The 22,974-nt window shown below is 43.8% G+C and overlaps 2 protein-coding genes across 2 annotated transcripts in view; both read right to left on the bottom strand.

Annotated features, from left to right (window-relative positions):
• Positions 1-1,861: 1,861 nt before the first annotated feature.
• Positions 1,862-13,669, bottom strand: AIF1L (allograft inflammatory factor 1 like). Its single transcript, XM_060757163.2, has 6 exons — positions 13,426-13,669; positions 10,384-10,445; positions 7,518-7,584; positions 5,053-5,094; positions 4,757-4,919; positions 1,862-2,146 (listed from the first exon to the last, which is right to left on the bottom strand). Exons 1-6 carry the CDS (start codon positions 13,589-13,591, stop codon positions 2,056-2,058), a joined length of 591 nt encoding a protein of 196 aa, XP_060613146.2. The 5' UTR covers positions 13,592-13,669; the 3' UTR covers positions 1,862-2,055.
• Positions 13,670-18,658: 4,989 nt separating this feature from the next.
• The window catches only part of LAMC3 (laminin subunit gamma 3), a 60,684-nt gene continuing 56,368 nt past the window's right edge, over positions 18,659-22,974 (bottom strand). Inside the window, exons 28-29 of the mRNA XM_067472239.1 lie at positions 20,845-20,944; positions 18,659-19,000 (exon numbers count right to left, since the gene is read on the bottom strand). Coding sequence (XP_067328340.1) covers positions 18,759-19,000; positions 20,845-20,944 — 342 coding nt within the window. The 3' untranslated portion in view covers positions 18,659-18,758. The remainder of the gene's footprint in view (positions 19,001-20,844; positions 20,945-22,974) is intronic.

Here is a 22,974-nt window from a genome sequence, read left to right as displayed (position 1 = left end):
AGGGTTCCTGTCTGGCAGACTTTTTAATCATATAACAATGGGGGGAAATATGACCTTAGGAAAGTCCTCTTTTCCTCCAAGCCATTTTTCTTTCAAATCTTTCCACTAAGGACACTCACAAAAGTTTCCCCTTTGTGCCCTATCTGATTGTAAGAGGAAAAACCGGATTAAGCCATCAATGCTTATCACAGACCCATTTCAGGACAATAAAGTGGCTTCTCTGGAAGGCCGATCCCCAGACTCGATAAGCCTAAGGACATTAAAACTCCATAATCCACTCCAGAATGCATTGTCTCCCTTCATCCCGCCTCCCTCCCTTCTGATTCGCTGGAGCGTCGAGGCAGCAGGAGCCTCCTGATAGGCTCTGGTGCCCCGCAAAAGCCCTGTGATTGGCCCTGATGCATGGGGGATGGCCAGGCCTCCTCCCAGCTGTTTGCGCGTCAGCCAATCCCCTTCGAGCTGGGCGGGAGGGGGGAGCAGGAATTTTGAAACTCACAACTCTGTATTTTCTATAAAAATGGCCTTTACTTCTGTAACCACATGCTCTGCTTGGCGAATTATTGCTGCTCTGCATCCTTTTCAGCTGAATCGCTAATAAACCTCGGTGGCACTTCCTTCAACTTGGTGAGACCTTTTATTGGGAAAAATCAGGGATTGGGTGCTTCTCTCTGTCTCGCCAGGGTAACAAACTCTTTAAGGAGCCTGATTGGTCTCTGCCTCCTGGCAAAGACACCTAAATTCCTGCTCTATAGCATAATGGGCACTGATCTTGGGTCTCGGAGTCCGACTGCTTGAGGAGATGTGCCCACTTGGCATAAGTTATCAAGGGCCTTCAGAAAGCCACAATTTGTCCTGATCTGTTTACTCAGTTATCTTCCCTCAACCGAAACTGCAGATAAGATTGTTCCATTGTCCCCATATCCCTGCTCAAGAAAAATCCGGATTCTGGCCACCTCGCCAGACATCAATGTTGATTACCAACTCCTCATCACAATAGCTGGTCAGCTGGAAGGCCCCTGAGGACTCACCAGCCACATGGACATCACATATTTCCATAATCCACTCAAGTTCTCATTGTTTCCCTCTCGTCCCGCCTCCCTCTCTCCTGATTGGCCAGGAGGCCGAAACGGCATGAGCTCACCCATTGGTTAAGGCACTCCGGAGGCGACCAAGCCTCCTCCCAGCTGTAGAGCACCAACCAATCAGCGCCGAGCCGGCTGAGGGGCGGGGAGCGGGAGATTCAAATCTGACAGCTCTGTATATGTATAAAAAGGCTTTGTTTTGTATTCAATGTATGCTTGCCTGACGACTTGATCAGTCATTGAAGCAGTAGTCTCAGGAAGGGAGTGAAGGTACTTCAAGTCCCATCATCCCATGTGTGCCAAGTTTGGTCCAGGTCCGTCGCTCGTGCACGCCACAGTGGCAGACAATCAGAAAGCTGCCACATACATACACACATACATACAAACATTCTCTTTATTTATTTATTTATTTATTTATTTATTTATTTAAAACATTTCTATTCTGCCCTTCTCACCCCGAAGGGGACTCAGGGCGGAGCACAGCATATATACAGCAAACATTCAATGCCGGGACACAAATTCAAATAGAATACATAAACATTAAAAAACAATTTATCAAATATTAAAATACCTCATTTAAAACCATCCTAGATATAGATTTAGAAGATATAGATTATAATTATTTAAAGTCATTAATGATTTATAAAAGGATGACATTTTGTTTGCAAAGAGAACCCAGGCCCATTCCAGAGACACGGCCGGCTATACAGACAGTGCTTAAATAGATAGATATGTGTATAATATATGTTTATATGATATTTATATGATATACATACATATATATATATATATATATATATATATATGCATATATTTAAAACGGCTACTTCTAAGAGGTCCCTCCGGCCAGGGTCCCAGGAATTTCCCTTCTCGATCCTTCTTCCTTTGCTAAAGCAGAGAGTTAGTAAGGGAGGGCAGGCTTCCTAAAAGGGTCTGGGGTCAAGTGGGGGTCTTTTTCCCAAAGGAAGGGGGTTCACGGCAGGGTAGAGATGTCCCTCTTCGGAGGGGGGCCGGGGGCCTTCGGGGCAGCGCCTTCACCGGCCTTGTCTTCAAACATCATGACCCTGCAAGGAGACAACAAACGGCCATCCAGTTATATACAGTGTTCCCTCACTTATCGCGGGTGTTACGTTCCAGGACTACCCACAAAACGTGAAAATCCGCAAAGTAGGAATGCTATATATGAATACACCTTTTTTTTTGCTAGTTATCTCTGCTTTGCTTTGCAATTTCTCTTGATTGGCTGTTTCTCTCCTGAGGGGGGGGGGTGACACCCCCTTCCACACTCCATCGTTGCCAGGAGGCAGGATTAGAACGGCAACGGCAACCATTCATAAACTGGGAGGCAAAAACCCGCGAAACAGCGAGTCCGCAAAAAGCGAACCGTGAAGTAACGAGGGAAAACTATATCTGTATAGAACTCATGTTCATAATTAGACAGTGCAAATATATAATATATAATATATTATATATAATATATTATATATAATATATAACATATAATATATTATATATTATATACTATATACTATATATATACATTAGATGTACCTGCCACGCATTGCAGTGGCCAACCTTCCTCTTTCTCTTCTCCTCTTTCTCTCCTTCCTTCCTTCTCTTCTTCTTCTTCCCTTCCTTCCCCCCTTTTCTTTCCCTTTTGCTTTCTCCCCTTTTTTCCTTCTCTTGGACTGCAACTCCCAGCAGTCCTCTTGATCTATCTATCTACCTACGTACCTATCTCTATCTAATCTATCTATCTATCTGGACGATTGCTGGGAGTTCTTTTATTCATGCACTCTACTATATATATATATATATATATATATATATATATATAAACACACACACACACTAGCTGTCCCCTGCCACGCGTTGCTGTGGCCCAGTCTGTTGATCTGGAAAATAAAGTAATGAGAAAGTGTTGGTTTCTAATATACTTGTGGGTAAACAGTATTTCTTGCTATTTCTTTGTCAGTGTTGATGTGGAGAGTGTCTGATTTGCCTACATATACAACATATAATTGTCCTTCTTCAGGGGTCCCTTTCAAATCTATGATACTATATTTGTGTGTGTGTGAATCCTTTATATCTATATCTATAGCTGGATGGCTCTGTCAGGAGGGCTTTGATTACATTTTCTTGCCCTGGTGAAGGGAGTTGGACTGGATGGCCTTGAGTGTTTTCTGTTGGTCATGGGAGTTCTGTGTGGGAAGTTTGGCCCAATTCTGTCGTTGGTGGGATTCAGATCACTCTTTGATTATAGGTGAACTATAAATCCCAGTAACTACAACTCCAAAATGTCAAGGTGTACTTCACCCAAACTCCATCTATCTTCATATTTGGGCATATGGAATATTCGTGCCAAGTTTGGTCCAGATCCATCATTGTTTGAGTCCATGGTAGTCTCTGGATGCAGGTGAACTACAACTCCCAAACTCAAGGTCAATGCTCACCAAACCCTTCTAGTGTTTTCTGTTGGTCATGGAAGTCCTGTATGCCCTGGTTGGTTCAATTCTATCATGCTATTTGATTGTAGGTGAACTATAAATCCCAGCAACTACAACGCCCTATCTATCTATCATCCATTTATCTATCTATCTATCTATCTATCTATCTATCTATCTATCTATCTATCTATCTATCTATATCTATGGCTGGATGGCTCTTTGTTGGGAGAGCTTTGATTACGTTTTCTTGCCCTGATGAAGGGAGTTGGAGTGGATGGCCTAAAGTATTTTCTGTTGGTTATGGGTGTTCTGTGTGGGACGTTTGCCCCAATTCTGTTGTTCGTGGGGTTCAGAATGTTCTTTGACTGTAGGTGAACTGTGAATCCCAGTGACTACAATTCCCAAATGTCAAGGTCTATTTCCTGCAAACACATATTTGGACATATTGAGTGCTTGTGCCAAGTTTGGTCCAGATCCATCATTGTTTGAGTCCACAGTGCTCTCTGGATGTAGGTGAACTACAACCCTTCCAGTATTTTTCTGTTGGTCATGGGATTTCTGTGTGCCAAGTTTGGTTCAATTCCATCATTGGTGGAGTTCAGAATGCTCTTTGATTGTAGGTGAACTGTAAATCTCAGCAACTACAACTCCCAAATGACAAAATCATTTTTTTTTTTAGTGATGGTCACTCCTTGGGTTAGTAGATGCCTTGTGTCCAAATTTGGTGTCAATTTGTCCAGTGTTTTTTGAGTATTATTATTATTATTATTATCATCATTATTATTAAACTTTATGTGCACCCCGCTAGCATCTCCCGAAGGACTCGATATTGCTTACATAGGCCAAGGCCTCAAAACACAATTTTAATCCCACAAACAAACATTACATTTTTATTTATATAGATATATATTTGTATACTGCCTTTCTCAGCCCGTAGGCAACTCAAGGCAATTAACAGGGCAAAATGCTCCCCAGGCTCAGCGATGGAATATATATAGGGGTAGGCTCCATGTATATATATGTAAGGGTATATATACATATAAAGATAGATAGATATGGATTGATAGATAGATAGACAGATGGATGTGTGTGTGTGTATTTAGGGGTAGAGTGCATGAATGAATAAAGATAGATGGATAGATAGATAGATAGATGTGTGTGTGTGTGTGTGTGTGTGTGTGTGTGTGTGTGTAAAGAGAGATAGATAGGTAGAGGGTGCCAACTCACAGCTTCGGGACAGCGGAGCGTTTTCCCAGCATGAGTTTGACGAAGTCGGTGTAGGCAATGGTGTGTCTGACCTCTCTGGTGATCTCAGCCATCATCTTCTTCAGCTCCAGGTGGGTCTTCGGGCAGCCCAGCTCCTCCATCATCCGCTTCACCAACATCAGGTCTACCAAGGGAAGAAATAGGACATATTTCATGTTTTCGAGGCCAAAATATACATCGGACTACAATTTCCATTATCCCCCTGTCAGCCAGGGCTGATGGGAGTTAGAGTCTGCCTGGTCTCAATCCCCACTCACCAATTTCACCTTGGTTGTTCAAGTCGAACTCCATGTATTTCTCTGGAAAAGAAGAACTTTTATTACTATTACTATTATTGTTGTTGTTTATTTAGACACTAACTTCTTCTCTCCATCCTTTTTTGGGGATGCCAACTCCCAGTTTCCACAGTCATTTGAACAAAGTGTGTTTGAAACCCCAGTAGGAGGAAAAATGCCCTCGGCTCCTTTTCCTGCTTGGCCTTTAATAAGAACGAAAGGAACAAAAGGCCACCCGAGCTCAGCTTTCCTCTCTCAAAAATGCACAAAGGACAGCCTTAGTATTTCAGTCGCTGGACATACTGTCATGACCTTATTCCCTGGTTTTGTGTGAAGCCAGGAAATTAGGCCATGCCTTAGACTTGACCTGTGTATATTTGAAATATACATTGAAACAAGAGCAATGCAAGGGAGGGGCCAGGGTGAGGCATGAGGATAATAAACTGTCAGTTGGAACTTTGTTTCGTACCATACTGCATGCTTTTGAATTAAAGCCTTCCAACTTTGTTTGTGAGGTAATTACTTCGCTACAGAGCTGGATACACACACACACACATGTAGCAGCCTGCACAGGGCCATAGCAACACCTCTTCAGCTCTGCTGCCTTACAATTCCTGGGCGGGATGCCTCCACGGAACCCACAGCCTCATTGCGTGAGTACTTCAACAGCCTGTCTGGCTGTAGCAACACCTATTGAATGTATGTTTTTAAGCTGTTAAAGGATTGAATGTATGTTTTTAACTGTTAGATAGATACATGGATGGATGGAAAGACGGATGGATGGATGACTGGATGGATGGATGGATAGAGAGATAAATTGTTGGATGGATGGATGGATGGATGGATGGATGGATGGATGGATGGATGGATAGATGGATGGATAGATAGATAAATGGATAGATGGATGGATGGCTAGATGGATGGCTGGCTAGATGGATGGATGGATAGATATTCAGATTGATGGATGGCTAGATGGAGGGACGGATGGAGGGATAGATAGATAGATAGATAGATAGATAGATAGATAGATAGATAGATAGATAGATAGCTGGATGGATGGATGGCTAGATTTGGATGGATGGCTAGATAGATGATAGATGGATGGATGGATGGATGGATGGATGGATTGATGGATGGATAGATAGATAAATGGATAGATGGATGGATGGCTAGATGGATGGATAGAGAGATAGATAAATGGATGAATGGGTGGATGGATGGGTGGATGGATGGATGGATAGATGGATGGATAGATATGCAGATGGATGGACAGCTAGATGGAGGGATGGAGGGAGGGAGGGAGGGAGGGAGAGAGAGATAGATGAATAGATAGCTGGATGGATGGATGGATGGATGGATGGCGAGGTGGATGGATGGATGGATGGATAGATAGATAGATGGATCCTAGAGTTGGAAGAGACCCTAGAGGTCATCCAGTCCAACCCCTTAAGAGATAGATAGATAGATAGATAGATAGGATGGATAAATGGATTGATGAATGGATAGACAGATAAATGGATAGATGGATGGATAGATATGCAGATGGATGGACAGCTAGATGGAGGGATGGAGGGAGGGAGGGAGGGAGGGAGGGAGAGAGAGATAGATGAATAGATAGCTGGATGGAGGGATGGCGAAGTGGATGGATGGATGGATGGATAGATAGATAGATGGATCCTAGAGTTGGAAGAGACCCTAGAGGTCATCCAGTCCAACCCTTTAAGAGATAGATAGATAGATAGATAGATAGATAGATAGATAGATAGATAGATAGGATGGATAAATGGATTGATGGATGGATAGACAGATAAATGGATAGATGGATGGATGGCTAGATGGATGGATGGATGGATGGATGGATGGATGGATGGATAGACATAGATAGATAGATAGATAGATAGATAGATGGATAGATAGATGGGTGGGTGGGTGGATAGATGAATGGATGGATGGCGAGGTGGATGGCTGGATGGATGGCTAGATAGATAGATAGATAGATAGATAGATAGATAGATAGATAGATGGATGGATAAATGGATGGATAAATGGATTGATGGATGGATGAATGGATGGATGGATGGATGGATGGATGGCTAGATAGATAGATAGATAGATAGATAGATAGATAGATAGATAGATAGTTCCTAGAGTTGGAAGGGACCCTAGAGGTCACCCAGTCCAAACCCTTGAGAGATAGATAGATAGATAGATAGATAGATAGATAGGACCACCCTCCCAAATGCAATATATTTTGCATGAGCCATAGCTGTGATGCAGCAGCAGAAAAGACAAATGGGATCCTGAGCTTCCTCAACAGGATTATGACATTCAGATTTAAACATCTTAATGGACCCCATGCGAAGCCTCAGCTTCAGCTGTGATGCTGCGGCAAAGAGGGCCGATGCCATTCCCCAAACTCCAAATGATATTATGGACTCTGATCCCACCTTTAAAAACGGCCAGCTTTTTCTCCAAATCCTCTTCATTGCTAAACTTGGGGTCGCAGAGGAATTCCTGTGGGAGGAAAGAGAAACCACAACACACATTCAGAATGCATCTCCGTACAGTTGGGTTGTTTCATAGAATCCTGGGAGTTGTAGTCGCTCTTTGGTAGGGGAGGCTCAAGGACGTGGCAAACTATATCTCCCAGGGTCTCATAGGATCAATCACAGCGGTGTCAAACTGCATTAAAGCTACAAGTGTAGAGGCCTAGCTTGTCACACAGGCGTGGGCTGAACTACGTCTCCCGGAGGATCAGTCCAGGGCCAAATTGAGAGCAGATGTTGGTGATTCGTGCAGAGAGGAATGCGGTCCCCAATGCCCAGCAGATGGGTGTGTGCATGCATTGGCTCATGGCTATGGCATCCTGGGAGTTAAAGTTTGGTGGGATACGTAGCATGCATTTTTTATATCAAAGATCCTTATATGTTCTCTATAATGTAATATTTGTTCTGCATGTTTTAATATATGTACTTTGTAGAAATACATTCTAATATGTGTATTTTATATGTTTATGATTATGAGGATGTGTTTTTAGCTATGCATTATTATTATTATTATTATTATTATTATTATTATTATTATTTCCACATTATACCATCGTTGTTGTTGTTGTTTTCCAGATTATAACATTATATTATTACTTACATATTATAACATTATTCTTATATTATTATTTTCCATATTATTTATATATATATTTATATATTTTCACTTTTATTATGTGTATACATAGATTATTATTATAACTATTATTATATCCACATTCTAGCATTATTCTTATTATATTATTATATTATATTATTATAATGACTATTATTATTATTTTCCACATTATAACATTATATTATTATTATATTATTGTTATAACATTATATTATTATTATAATATAAAATAACATATTGTTATTATCTTATTATTATAATATCATTCTTATATTTTGATTATTATAATAACTATTATTATAATTTCCACATTATAACTAATTATTATAATAACTATTATTATTATTATTTCCACATTATAATATTTATTTTTATTATTTTCCAGCTGAGTCTTTGCAGTTCGATCTTTAAATCCTATTATTATTATTATTAAAATAACATAACATTATTTATTATAATAACTATTATTATTTACGCTATTTCTATCCCGCCCATATCAGCCTGAAAGCTGATATCCACATTATAATATTTATTATTATTATTATTATTATTATTATTATTATTATTTCCACATTAGAATCATAGTGTTGGAAGAGACCTCATGGGCCATCCAGTCCAACCCCTTTCTTCCGAGAAGCAGGAATATTGCATTCAAAGCACCCCTGACAGATGACCACCCAGCCTCTGTTTCAAAGCTTCCAAAGAAGGAGCCTCCACCACACTCCAGGGCAGATAGTTCCACTGCTGAATGGCTCTCACAGTCAGGAAGTTCTTCCTCATATAACATTATTATAATAATTATATTTGTTGTTGTTGTTGTTGTTTCCACATTCCATGCAATGCTGGAGCGCATGATAATTTGGGATTTTGGTCAGCCACTGTTTTGCAAACTGTGGGATTTCTTGATTTATTCCTTTTTTGCAAAACATGAATGAACTAATGTCTGGGTTGTTGTAGGGTTTTTTCGGGCTATATGGCCATGGTCTAGAGGCATTCTCTCCTGACGTTTCGCCTGCATCTATGTCAAGCATCCTCAGAGGTAGACCTCACGCTTGTCATAGATGCAGGCGAAACGTCAGGAGAAAATGCCTCTAGACCAGGGGTCCTCAAACTAAGGCCCGAGGGCCAAATACGACCCTCCAAGGCAATTTACCCGGCCCTCGCTCAGGGTCAACCTAAGTCTTGAAAGCACAAAACAACAACAACAATCCTATCTCACCAGCCAAAAGCAGGCCCACACTTCCCACTGAAATACTAGAATCATAGAATCATAGAATCAAAGAGTTGGAAGAGACCTCATGGGCCATCCAGTCCAACCCCCTGCCAAGAAGCAGGAATATTGCATTCAAATCACCCCTGACAGATGGTCATTCAGCCTCTTTTTAAAAGCTTCCAAAGAAGAAGCCTCCACCACACTCCGGGGCAATGAGTTCCACTGCTGAACGGCTCTCACAGTCAGGAAGTTCTTCCTCATGTTCAGATGGAATCTCCTCTAATAAGTTTATATTTGTTAAAATTGTTCTTAATTTTATTTACAGTATTTATATTCCACACTTCTCACCTTGCATGGGATTCAGGGCGGATCACAATGCACACATACATGGCAAACATTCAATGCCATAGACACATAACAACATATAGACAGGCAAACAGAGGCCATTTAACTTTCCAACTTCATAAGGGTATGTTCAATTCCGGCCACCGGGGGAGCTGTTGCTTCACCATCCACTTATGACACAGATGGAGTACTTCCTCATTCTTTTGCACACTGCTGGAGATTTTTATGGCATTAAATCAGTTAAATTAGCCTCCCCGCATAAGCGGTATCTAAATTTCCTACTTGACAGATGCACCTGTCTTTCAGGCTGCAAAGGTCGATAGAAAGCTAGACAAATGGTCGGAAGCTTACTCCGACCCGAGTTGGCTTCAAACTCATGAACTTTTGGTTAGTAGTGATTCCCCATTTGGGGTAGGGTGGGGGGTCAAATGGCCCCAGCTGGACCCCAATTGGACCTTCCTTAAATCCAAGTTGGATCTTCCAGGGGCGGCTTTTGGAACAGCCACTCCCAGAACACCCCCAAAGCAAATCCAAAACCCCCAAACGAGCCACAAAGGGTCCCCTCCCTTTCCCCCTTTGCATAGAAATACCTTGTTGATTTCTTCCAGCCGTTCTCCTTGTGTGGCTTTGAGCAACCCAAAGGCTTTCCCTCCTGAAAAGAAAAGAAAGAGACAATGCAAACCAGATAACACACGTCCAACACCATTGCATCCTTATAGGGCCAGGTTTCGGGGTGGAGGTCAAATTACGGGGTCCCAGACCCCCAAACCAAGGGGCAAAAGCCAGCTTTGAAGCTGCAAACCTTGCCATGGTCCAGCCCCATTACGAAGCCAACGCCGTCTTCACTTTGCTGCCAATATAGGGCAGCTTTGGGGGTTTAAAGGCATGTTTCTCTACCTTCCTAATGCCGTGACCCCTTAATACGGTTCCTCGTAATGTGGTGACCCCCAACCATAACATTATTTTAGTTGCGACTTCACAACTGTCATTTTGCTCCTGTTATGAACCATAATGTAAATATCTGATCTGCAGGATGTGTTTTCATTCACTGGACCAAATTGGGCACAAATCTGAATGCTTTTGGGGATGAAGTGGGGATTGATTTTGCCATTTGAGAGTTGCAGTTGCTGGGATTTATAGTTCACCTACAATCAAAGAGCATTCATAACTCCAGCAACAATGGAATTGAACCAAACCCGGCACACAGAACTCCCATGACCAACAGAAAACACTAGAAGGATTTGGGGTGGGGGTGGGGGGGTGGGGGGGTTGACCTTGAGTTTGGAAGTTGTAGTTCATCTACATCCAGAGAGCACTGTGGATTCAGACTATGATGGATCTGGACCAAACTTGGCATGAATACTCAATATGGTTAAATGTGAACACTGGTGGAGTTTGGGGGAAATAGACCTTGACATTTGGGAGTTGTAGTTGTTGGGAGGTATAGTTCACCTATACAATCAAAGAGCGTTCTGGACTCCACCAATGATAGGTATCTGGTGGTCTTGGGTGATCCCTCTGAAATGCCCTCGCGACCACCCAGGTTGAGAAACGCTGTGTTAGAGCCAACTACAAGCTTGTGCAGGCAAGGGAGAGCATGCCAGGCTGGAGGGAGGCTGCTGGTTGTTGTATTGGATCACACATTGGACCCTTCCCGAGTGTCTAGGACTGTGTGTGCAGAGTGTGCAGATCCCAGTAGGGTGGCATTTTGTAGCTGACAGGTGGGGATTTTGTCAATGCTTATTGTTTTTAAGTGCAGGCCATGGTCTTTAGGCACTGGGGCCACCTTGACTGGCCAGAAATACCCCATAAGTCAGTCCCATAGAAACCCAACACTATCCTCTCAATGGGGACCTTATAGGTCTAGGCTTTGGGGTGAGCCTTAGATTCCCAAAACAATGGGACAAAGGTCAGCCTCAAAGCCAGAAATACCCCATGTCAGTCCCACAAAAACCAAACACTAGCCTCTCAATGGGGGTCTTATAGGGCCAGGCTTTGGGGTGAGCCTTAGATCCCCAAAACAATAGGACGAAGGTCAGCCTCAAAGCCAGAAATACCCCATAAGTCAGTCCCATAGAAACCCAACACTATCCTCTCAATGAGGGTCTTATAGGGCTAGGCTTTGGGGTGAGCCTTAGATGCCCAAAACAATGGGACAAATGTCAGCCTCAAACCCAGAAATACCCCATAAGTCAGTCCCATAGAAACCCAACACTATCCTCTCAATGGGGACCTTATAGGGCCAGGCTTTGGGGTGAGCCTTAGATCCCCAAAACAATGGGATGAAGTTCTATCCCATAGAAACCAACCATTATACTCTCAATGGGGCGTATATAGGGCCAGGCTTTGGGGTGAGCCTTATATCCCCAAAATTATGGGACAAAGGCCAGGCTCAGGGCCACAAATATCCCATAAGTCAGTCCCATAGAAACCCAACACTATCCTCTCAATGAGGGTCTTATAGGGCCAGGCTTTGGGGCAAGTGCCTTAGATCCTCAAAATAATGGGATGAAGGTCAGCCTCAAAGCTGACCTTCATAGCTGACCTTCATAGAAACCCAACACTATCTTCTCAGTGGGAGTCTTATAGGGTCAGGGTTTGAGGTGAGTGCCTTAGATTCCCAAAACAATGGGACGAAGGTCAGCCTCGAAGCCAGAAATAACCCAACTTCTCAATGGGAGTCTTATAGGGACTGACTTATGGAATATTTCTGGCTTTGAGGCTGACCTTCTTCCCATAGTTTTGGGAATCTAAGGCTCACCCCAGCCTTAGATTCCCAAAACAATGGAACGAAGGTTAGCCTTGGTCAGAAATATCCCATAAGTCAGTCCCACAGAAACCCAACACTATCTTCTCAATGAGGGTCTTATAGGGACTGACTTATGGGATATTTCTGGCTTCGAGGCTGACCTTCGTCCCATAGTTTTGGGAATCTAAGGTTCACCCCAGCTTTAGATTCCCAAAACAATGGGACGAAGGTCAGCCTCGAAGTCAGAAATATCCCATAAGTCAGTCCCACAGAAACCAAACACTATCTTCTCAATGGGAGTCTTATAGGGACTGACTTATGGGATATTTCTGGCTTCGAGGCTGACCTTCGTCCCATAGTTTTGGGAATCTAAGGCTCACCCCAACCTTAGATTCCCAAAACAATGGGACGAAGGTCAGCCTCGAAGTCAGAAATACCCCATAAGTCAGTCCCAGAAAAACCCAACACTATCTTCTCAATGGGAGTCTTATAGGGACTGACTTATGGGATATTTCTGGCTTTGAGGCTGACCTTCGTCCCATAGTTTTGGGAATCTAAGGCTCGCCCCAACCTTAGATTCCCAAAACAATGGGACGAAGGTCAGCCTTGAAGTCAGAAATATCCCATAAGTCAGTCCCATAGAAACCAAACATGATACCCTCAATGGGGCATATGTAGGGCAAGGCTTTGCGGTGAACTTTAGATCCTCAAAACAATGGGACGAAGGTCTGCCTCAAAGTCACAAATCGTCCCATAGAAACTCACAACTATCCTTTCAATGGGGGGTTTATAGGGCAAGGCTTTGGGGTGAGTACCACAGACCCCCCCCCCCCAATCATGGGAAGGAGATGACCCTTGACCCCATAGTAAACCCCTGACCTACCTTGGTGTGCGCGGTTGAGCATCACGGGCAGGTGGTTGCCCCCGGAAGCGCTTCCTTCCTTCTCTCCTCGGTTTTCCTCCTTCTCCTTCTCTTCCTTCTCCTTCTCGGGGTTGTCTAGGGTTGCGCACACCGTCCTCCGGCTCTGGCTCTCAATGGGGCCATTCATGAGCGAAGCGCCCGCCTCGCCGCCCTCCTTCCTTGGCTGCAAAGAGGCCCACCAAGAAGAATGCGGCCAAAAGCAGCCGAAGCGGAGGCAGCCCCAAGCCAAGCCAAGCCAAGCCTTGCCTTAACCCCTTCCTTGGACATTTGATTTGGGGGGAAATGCAGATTTTGGTCAAACATTACTTAAAGAAAAAGGCTCAATTAAAAATCCTTGAAGCCCATGAGGGGTTTCTAAACTGGGAAAAAGGAAAGGAAGAAAGCAGTTTGGTGTCATCCTGATGACGAGCGCGTCCCAGTCCCCTGCTTTCAAGTTAATCCAACCTGCAGCAGGGAGTTCCGCAGTTCCAGGATGCCAGGCTGGGCTAAGACTGATGAAATGTGCCCCAGCAGCAGCCTCAACCAGGGACTCTTCGCAGCCATATGCTCTCTCCTTCGTCTCCTTTTACCAGCCCAAACTTTGTAACCAATCCGCCAATAAAGGCAAATCAAATTGTAACTTTAATCTCTCCAGCCTGATACTTTGTGTCCTTTTCCTGACTGTAACTATCTCTATGCATGAAAGTAACCTTTTCTGGGCCGCGGGAGACTGCAGGCCTGCCCGGAATGCCTCCCTGGCGTACCAGGGAAGCCGAAACTGCGTTTCTTCAAACCGCGGATACGGAAACCCCTTGGGCCCCCGTATCCGCAAGTTGACCGAACGCCTCCATTTTGATTCCATATTTTTCCTAGCTAATTTCTAACCCTATCTGCCATCTTACTTTCTGCATTCGTGGCTCCTGCACTCAGGAAACAATAGTTGGTTTTAAGTATTATTTTAAAATAAAGGAACAGCTGATTGTCAAACTCCTGCTTGCTGCCAATGCCGATGCCTTCCCTTTGTCCTGTGGAGGCTCCCAGCCCCTAGGAACCTGATGAGGACACCCCATAGGACCTCCGGGGAGCCGGCCGCCTAGCCCCAACTCCAGGAGGGAGTTATAGTTTCCCAAGGACGGAGGACTGAGATCGATCCCAACGCTACAGGGCTCTTTGGACTGACTCAATGGGACTTTCTGAACTTTTTCCTACAAACTTTAATAATAATAATAATAATAATAATAATAATAATAATAATTTATTTGTACCCTGCTACCATCTCCCAAGGGACTCGGTGCGGCTTACATGAGGCTGAGCCCACAATACAACAATAAACAATAACAGCAATAATACAATAACAATACATTAGCTCATAAGCAAAAATAAGCAATAAACATTAACAATAACACAACGTATTTAAAAACCTATGTCAGGAGGGCTTTGATTAGATTTTCTTGCCCTGGTGAAGGGAGGTGGACTGGATTTCTTGTTGGTCATGGGAGTTCTCTGTGCCAAGGTTGGCTCAATTCCATCGTTGGTGGGGTTCAGAATGCTCTTTGATTGTATGTGAACTATACATCCCAGCAACTCCAACTCCCAAATGACACTGGTTTAGATAGTAAAGAAGGATGCGGAAAGAATGGAAGGGCATTGTGTTTGCCCCCATTGTCTTGGTGGCTTGTATCAAAGCATCCCTTTTTATATTGTGGAAAATCTCCTTCCTTGTATTCAAAGAGCTGCGAAAATACTGGCCAGACCGGTTGCAATGGGAGATCATGCAATGGAGGAGGATTCAGCCTTGCTTTGGCTTGTTGGTATTGTAGTTTCCAAGCCCCTATGATGCCAGGTGACTACAAGGCAGGGATTGTAATCCTAGCTAGCACTGGAGTGCAGGGAAATCGGTTTGCAAAGAAACAGGATTATTATTTACTAGCCGTCCCCTACCGCGCGTTGCTGTGGCCCACTCTGTGTATATGTGTTTTGTGTATGTTTGTATGTTTATAGAATCATAGAATCAAAGAGTTGGAAGAGACCTCATGGGCCATCCAGTCCAACCCCCTGCCAAGAAGCAAGAATATTGCATTCAAATCACCCCTGACAAATGGCCATCCAGCCTCTGCTTAAAAGCTTCCAAAGAAGGAGCCTCCACCACACTCCAGGGCAGAGAGTTCCACTGCTGAACGGCTCTCACAGTCAGGAAGTTTTTCCTCATGTTCAGATGGAATCTCCTCTCTTGTAGTTTGAAGCCATTGTTCCGCGTCCTAGTCTCCAAGGAAGCAGAAAACAAGCTTGCTCCCTCCTCCCTGTGGCTTCCTCTCACATATTTATACATTGCTATTATATGTGTATATATACACAAGATTAGTACACACAGCAAAGAAGATCACTGCTGGCTGTTGTATTGGATCCTATGTCAGACCCTTCCCAAGTGGTTTTGCGCATGCATTGTAATGTAATTTTTGTTTTTTGGCTTTTTAAGTCTCTTCCGCTGTGTTTTTCAGTGTTTTTAGGAGTGATGGTCACTTATTATAATAATAATAATAATTATAATTATTATTATTATTTATTTGATCAGTCATATGACCATTTCAAAATAGAACACGAGTAAAAAACAAGGCAACAAGGTGAAGACAGCAGCCGACCTTCTATTTATAGTCAGAATCTTATTTTCCTGGTTCTTCTTTCAGGAAATCTGCTCTTTTCTTAATAGCTTTCAGAATAAAAAGGCTTACTCTGATTATGCTGGATCTTTCCTGCCCTTGCAAGAGGGATGTCAGAATATCATTTCTATTGGGGGACCTGCAGTTGGATAATATTGGATGTAAATATCTGTCTCGCAGTTCAGTGTATGCTGGACAGTCAATTAAGAGAGAGGAGATTCCATCTGAACTCGAGGAAGAACTTCCTGACTGTGAGAGCCGTTCAGCAGTGGAACTCTCTGCCCTGGAGTGTGGTGGAGGCTCCTTCTTTGGAAGCTTTTAAACAGAGACTGGATGGCCATCTGTCAGGGGTGCTTTGAATGCAACATTCCTGCTTCTTGGCAGGGGGTTGGACTGGATGGCCCATGAGGTCTCTTCCAACTCTTTGATTCTATGATTCTACGTTCAATGTCTTCCACTGTTTGTTCTCCCCAGACGCAGAATCTCTCACTTCTTGGGATGTTACAGTAGCGCCCGGTTTGCACCATAGTACCGAGTTGTTCAAACCTAGCCCTAGTATATATTCTTCTTAAGGGTAGAGGAAATAGAATAGTTAGGTAGTGCTCTAAATGAATATTCCTTTTGTGGGAGGCTAAAAACCTTGTGGCTGAAGACCTACCTATGCTCTCTAGGTCCAGCTGTGCATAGACATCCCTAATGCGCCGCTTGAGCACTTGCCCTGCCCCCGGACCCAAAACACCCAGAAATTGCAAAGGCAACAAGTGATGGTCACTTGTTGGCCTGAGAGGAAGTAATGCTACCCCTCTATTCTGCCTTGGTTAGACCACATCTGGAATATTGTGTCCAATTCTGGGCACCACAATTCAAGAGAGATATTGACAAACTGGAATGTGTCCAGAGGAGAGCGACTAAAATGATAAAAGGTCTGGAGAACAAGCCCTATGAGGAGCGGCTTAGGGAACTGGGCATGTTTAGCCTGAAGAAGAGAAGGCTGAGAGGAGATATGATAGCCATGTATAAATATGTGAGAGGAAGCCACAGGGAGGAGGGAGCAAGCTTGTTTTCTGCTTCCTTGGAGACTAGGACGCAAGGGAACAATGGCTTCAAACTACAAGAGAGGAGATTCCAGCTGAACATTAGGAAGAACTTCCTGACTGTGAGAGCCGTTCAGCAGTGGAACTCTCTGCCCCGGAGTGTGGTGGAGGTTCCTTCTTTGGAAGCTTTTAAGCAGAGGCTGGATGGCCATTTGTCAGGGGTGATTTGAATGCAATATTCCTGCTTCTTGGCAGGGGGTTGGACTGGATGGCCCATGAGGTCTCTTCCAACTCTTTGATTCTATGATTCTATGAAGTGTCTTGTGTCCAAATTTCGTGTCAATTTGCCCACTGGTTTTTGAGTTATGTTAATCCCACAAACGAACATTATATTTGTACTTAGATAGACTAGCCGTCCCCTGCCATGTGCTGCTGTGGCCCAGTCTGTGTATATGTGCTTTCTATGTGTATATGTGTGTGTATATATGTGTGTTTGCATATATATGTGTGTGTGTGTGTGTGTGTGTGTGGTTTTGCGCATGCGTTGTAATGTATTTTTTGTCTTTTGGTTTTTTAAGTCTCTTCTGCTGTGTTTTTCAGTGTTTTATGAGTGATGGTCACTCATTGGCCTGAGAGGTGTCTTGTGTCCAAATTTGGTGTGAATTCGTCCAGTGGTTTTTGAGTTATGTTAATCCCACAAACGAACATTACATTTTTATTTATATTGATACTAGCTGTCCCCTGCCACACTTTGCTGTGGCTCAGTCTGTGTATAAGTGTGTGTGTGTGTATATATGCATGCGTGCGTATTTGTGTATATATATGTGTATGTTTGTGCATATATGTGCTTTTGCACATGTGTTGTAATGATTTGGGGGGGGGGGGGGTTGGCTTTTTAAGTCTCTTCCGCTGTGTTTTTCAGTGTTTTTATGAGTGATGGTCACTCCTTGGCCTGAGAGGTGTGTTGTGTCCAAATTTGGTGTCAATTCGCCCAGTGGTTTTTGTGTTATGTTAATCCCACAAACAAACTTTACATTTTATTTATATAGATACCCCTGCCATGCTTTGCTGTGGCTGTCTGTATATATGTGCTTTGTATGTGTATAGGTGTGTGTATATGTGTATATATGTGTGTGTTTGTGTTTATATGTGCTTTTGCACATGCGTTGTAATGATTTTGGGGGGGGGGTTTGGCTTTTTAAGTCTCTTCAGCTGTATTTTTCAGTGTTTTTATGAGTGATGGTCATTCGTTCGCCTGAAAGGTGTCCTGTGTCCAAATTTGGTGTCAATGGGTCCAGTGGTTTTTTTGAGTTGTGTTAATCACACATACAGACATTACATTTTTATTTATATAGATTGTTCACCTGCGTGGCATATTTTCTTTCTCTGGAAAAAGGTGCTTGGCATATTTTCTTTCTCTGGTAAGGCAAAGCATGGGCTAATCAAATGCGAACTATACGTGGTTTATTTTACATTACACCACAAACTTTGGCCCTCCAGGTGTTTTAGACTTCAACTCCCACCGGCTGTTAGGAATTGTGGGAGTTGAAGTCCAAAACACCTGGAGGGCCGAAGTTTGCCCAGGCTTGTACTAGAGATAATTGAAACCCAACACATAAGCGGGTCACTTCCGTGTGACGCATCCATCTGGCAAACTTTGGAGAATTGCCTCCAAGCTCCGCTTCTCGTCTCGGATCTCTTCCAGGTCGCTCTCCAGGACCGCCATCCGCTGCTCCTGCCCTTTGGCCTCCTCCTGCAAAGCGGTCAGCTTCCGTCCCAAAGGGCCAGGAGAGGTCAAGCGCAAACGTAGGCCTTGCAGCTTTGTCCAGCCGGTGGTCAGCGTGGCATCCGAGGGCCCCCCACGGCCTGGGCAAAAGGACAGGAAGAAGAAGAAGGGCTGGCATTGACCAACTACTTGATCACATGCGTTAAATACTACTGTCTGAATGTCCAAAGATTTTTGTCTCTCAAAGCAGTTGCTCTACTCCCAACTCAATGGGAAACGTAACGTTGGTGGACAGGAAAAGAGACTGAAAGATGGGCTTAAAGCCAACCTCAAAAACCATAGCTTAGACACCAAGAGAGACATGGGAAGCCTTATGGCAGTGTTTCTCAACCTGGGGGTCGGGACCCCTGGGAGGGTCACAAGGGGGTGTCAGAGGGGTCACCAAAGACCACCAGAAAACAGTATTTTCTGTTGGTCAAGGGGGTTCTGTGTGCGAAGTCTGGTTCAATTCCATCCATGGTGGGGTTCACAGTCCACAGTGCTCTCTGGGTGTAGGTAAACTACAGTTCCCAAACTCAAGGACAATGCTCACCAATCCCTTCCAGTATTTTCTATTGGTCTTGGGAATTCTGTGTGCCAAGTTTGGTTCAATTTCATTGTTGGTAAGGTTCAGAATGCTCTTTGATTGTAGGTGAACTATAAATCCCAGCAACTACAACTCCCAAAGGTCAAGGTCTATTTTCCCCAAATTCCACCAGTGTTCAAATTTGGATATTCGTGCCAAGTTTGGTCCAGTTCCATTATTGTTTCAGTCCACAGTGCTCTCTGGGTGTAGGTGATCTACAATTCCCAAACTCAAGGACAATGCTCACCAATCCCGTTCAGTATTTTCTATTGGTCTTGGGAGTTCTGTGTGCCAAGTTTGGTTCAGTTCCATCCTTGGTGGGGTTCAGAATGCTCTTTAATTGTAGGTGAACTATAAATCCCAGCAACTACAATTCCCAAATGACAAAATCAACCCCCCCCCCCCCCCGGCAGTTGTATGGGAGTTGTATGCTCCCTGTATGCCACCCCAGTTATTAACCTGGTTGCCTCTCATTGGACTATTTGAAGCTTCCAAGCAGTCTTCAAAGGCAACCCCACATAGAATGCATTGCAACAGTCTATCCTAGAGAGCATGGACCACTGTGGCCAAGTCTGACTTCCAAAGGTAAGGGCGCAGCTGGCGTACAAGTTATAATGGTCAGGTGCAGAAGTTAATGAAATTGAAGATCAGAGAATCCTGGAGTTGGAAGAGACCTCGCGGTCCATCCAGTCCAACCCCAATTCTCCCAAGAAGCAGGAAAATTGCATTCAAAGCACCCTCGACAGATGGCCATCCAGTCTCTGTTTAAAAGCCTCCAAAGAAGGAGCCTCCACCACATTCCGGGGCAGAGAGTTCCACTGCTGAACAGCTCTCACAGTCAGGAAGTTCTTCCTAATGTTCAGGTGGAATCTCCTTTCCTGTAGTTTGAAGCCATTGCTCCGCGTCCTAATCTCTAGGGCAGCAGAAAATAAGCTTGCTCCCTCCTCCCTATGATGTCCCCTCACATCTTGATCCATGACCCTCATCATGTCTCCTCTCTGCCTTTTTCTTCTTCAGGCTAAACATGCCCAGCTCTTTAAGCCGCTCCTCATAGGGCTTGTTCTCCAGACCACTGATTATTTTAGTCGCCCCCCTCTGGACACATTCCAGCTTGTCAACATCTCTCTCCAATTGTGGTGCCCTGAAATGGACACAGTATGGTTCCAGGTGTGGAGGAGGCTCCTTCTTTGAGGCTTTGAAACAGAGGCTGGATGGATATATGTCGGAGGTGCTTTGAATGCAATTTTCCTACTTCTTGGCAGAATGGGGTTGGACTGGATGGCCCACCAGGTCTCTTCCAACGCTAGGATTCTAAGCCTGACTCTGAGGGACTGAAATGGCCAATGTGGCTGGACTCACCTAGGCTGGCCAGCAGATCATTCAGATCCGCAACGTCCCTCTCCAAGGAGAGCCGGGCTTCTCCGAGAATCTGGGCAAGGCCATCCATCTCCATTGCAACCTGCAGATAAAACAGGCCTTGGATTAGTCCTGGCTTTAATAATAATAATAATTAAGGGAAGGATTAAGGAAAGGATTCTAAAATATTTGATACACAACAAGATTGGCACACTCCAAACAAGATCACTCTGCTGGCTTTTGTATTGGATCACACGTCGGACACTTCCCAAGTTTCTAGGACTGTGTGATGTATCGGCGAATAATGTGTGCAGATTTGAGTAGGGTGGCCTTTTGCAGCTGACAGGTGGGGATTTTGTCAGCACTGATTGTTTTTAAGTGCAGGCCAAGGTCTTGAGGCACTGCACTGGGACCCCCTCGACTGGCTTGTGCCAGAGTCTTTGCAGTTAGGTGTTTAAATCTTTGTATCGTGCCAGCTTTTTCAGTTGTTTCTCCTCAATCCTGTTTTTGCCTGAGATTGCAACATCCATGATCCATACTTGTTTTTTTTCCACGATTGCGAGGTCAGGAGTATTACTCTCCAAAACTCTGTCTGTCTGAATTTGGAAGTCCCTGAATAGTTTGAAATGTTCATGAAATGGCAGGGAGAAGGTTTCAGGAAAGGAGAGGCAAAGAGAGGTCCGGAGGTCTTAAAAGCACGGATTTTTATTTCCAGCTGGGGCCCTGGAGTGGACTTGCGTCCCAAAGCAAACCAGAGCAAATGATAGAGGGACGGACTGTGGCTTTTATAGATTCCAGGTTCAAGCAAACAAAGAACATGCTTCTACATACATTAACGTCATCCACTACGTCATCTTAGCATCAAATTCTACCTTCTAACATGAAAAAGCATGTGTCTGTGTTTCTAAAAAGCAAGCATAGCTTCATCAATCAAGGGGCCCACTCTGACCTGTCAAGAGGAGAGGTGCTCCTTACTTAGTACCAGCCTGTTGATTCTCGGACTTATCTCTCTCTCCTGGAATGTTCCCCTTCCCTCTTGGCTGTGCCTGGGACATAGCTTGCTTGTCTTGTCAGCATTGGGTTTCTTACACAGAGAGAGCCTGATTTTTCTATGCATTTCAGTACTTATAAAGTACATACAATTTACACATAAATAAATAAATATCTATTTTTCCAATATCTCCTCATCATTCATTTTCTGTAACTTTTTCCAGCTTGTGATCCCGCCAGTTCTTTGTCGCAGGCAGACGGTATTTGTTTTTGTCGCAGGCAGACGGTTTTCAAAAAATATTAATTTAAAATATATTTCGTGGAATTTTGCTGTTTGGCGGGTTTTTGCTGTCGCTGCTCTCCAAGGCACTTTCCTTCCTCAGTCCTCCCTCCCTCCAGCATTGGCATTTTCTTCCTTTCCTTCACTTTATTTTGAGTTTATAAAGACTTAAAATAGTGTATAACTACTAAAATAATGTATGAATATTAAAATAAATATAGCGTCCCGAGGTTGTTGTAGGTTTGTTAGAGACCCTAAATTGGGTCTTCTTAGGTCCACATCACGGGAGCACGAAAGGAAGGAGACAGTCCCAAAAATATATATCAAAAAACAAGGTTTTATTTTAGTTTCTTCATGAAGAAGACAGACAGCCTGACAGCATACGCAGATGCTACCCTTCAAGTGACTGCCGCCTCTTCTTGGCTTTTTACCACCAATATATAACCTCAAGTAAACAAGAACATTTTTTGTCATGGAAAGCACTCTCTTTCCAGCCCCCTCCCTTGACCTTGTGATGGAAAGTACTTTCTTGTACCTGCAGACTCTGCGCTTCAAAAAACAACCTTTGAACTTAACCACAATACAACTTCCAACCTCTACATGTCACATCTTGTTTCTCAAAAACATTTTCTTCCGTGTTGCTCTTTTTCTGCAGAGAAAGGGTATGTTTCTCTTTTGCTGTTAATTTCATTCAAAACCCCTTGCTTAGCATCCTTCAGGTTTTTTCAGGCTATATGGCCATTTTCTAGAGGCATTATCTCCTGACGTTTCGCCTGCATCTATGGAAAGCATCCTCAGAGGTAGCGAGGTCTGTTGGAACTAGGAAAATGCCAAACAACTGCCAGGCCATCAAATGCAAATCA

This window comes from Anolis sagrei, chromosome 11, assembly GCF_037176765.1.
Source record: "Anolis sagrei isolate rAnoSag1 chromosome 11, rAnoSag1.mat, whole genome shotgun sequence".
Taxonomy (NCBI): domain Eukaryota; kingdom Metazoa; phylum Chordata; class Lepidosauria; order Squamata; family Dactyloidae; genus Anolis; species Anolis sagrei.
Note: the sequence above shows the minus strand (reverse complement) of the source record. Positions and strands in the feature narration are given on the sequence as shown.

Excerpts from the sequence above, each read along its gene's own strand:
- AIF1L (XM_060757163.2), bottom strand. The coding sequence starts at position 13,591 with ATGAATGGCCCCATTGAGAGCCAGAGCCGGAGGACGGTGTGCGCAACC. Across the intron at positions 4,920-5,052 it reads GAACAACCAAGGTGAAATTG|ACCTGATGTTGGTGAAGCGG; the intron begins GTGAGTGGGGAT and ends TTCCCTTGGTAG. Across the intron at positions 2,147-4,756 it reads CGCTCCGCTGTCCCGAAGCT|GGTCATGATGTTTGAAGACA; the intron begins GTGAGTTGGCAC and ends GTCTCCTTGCAG.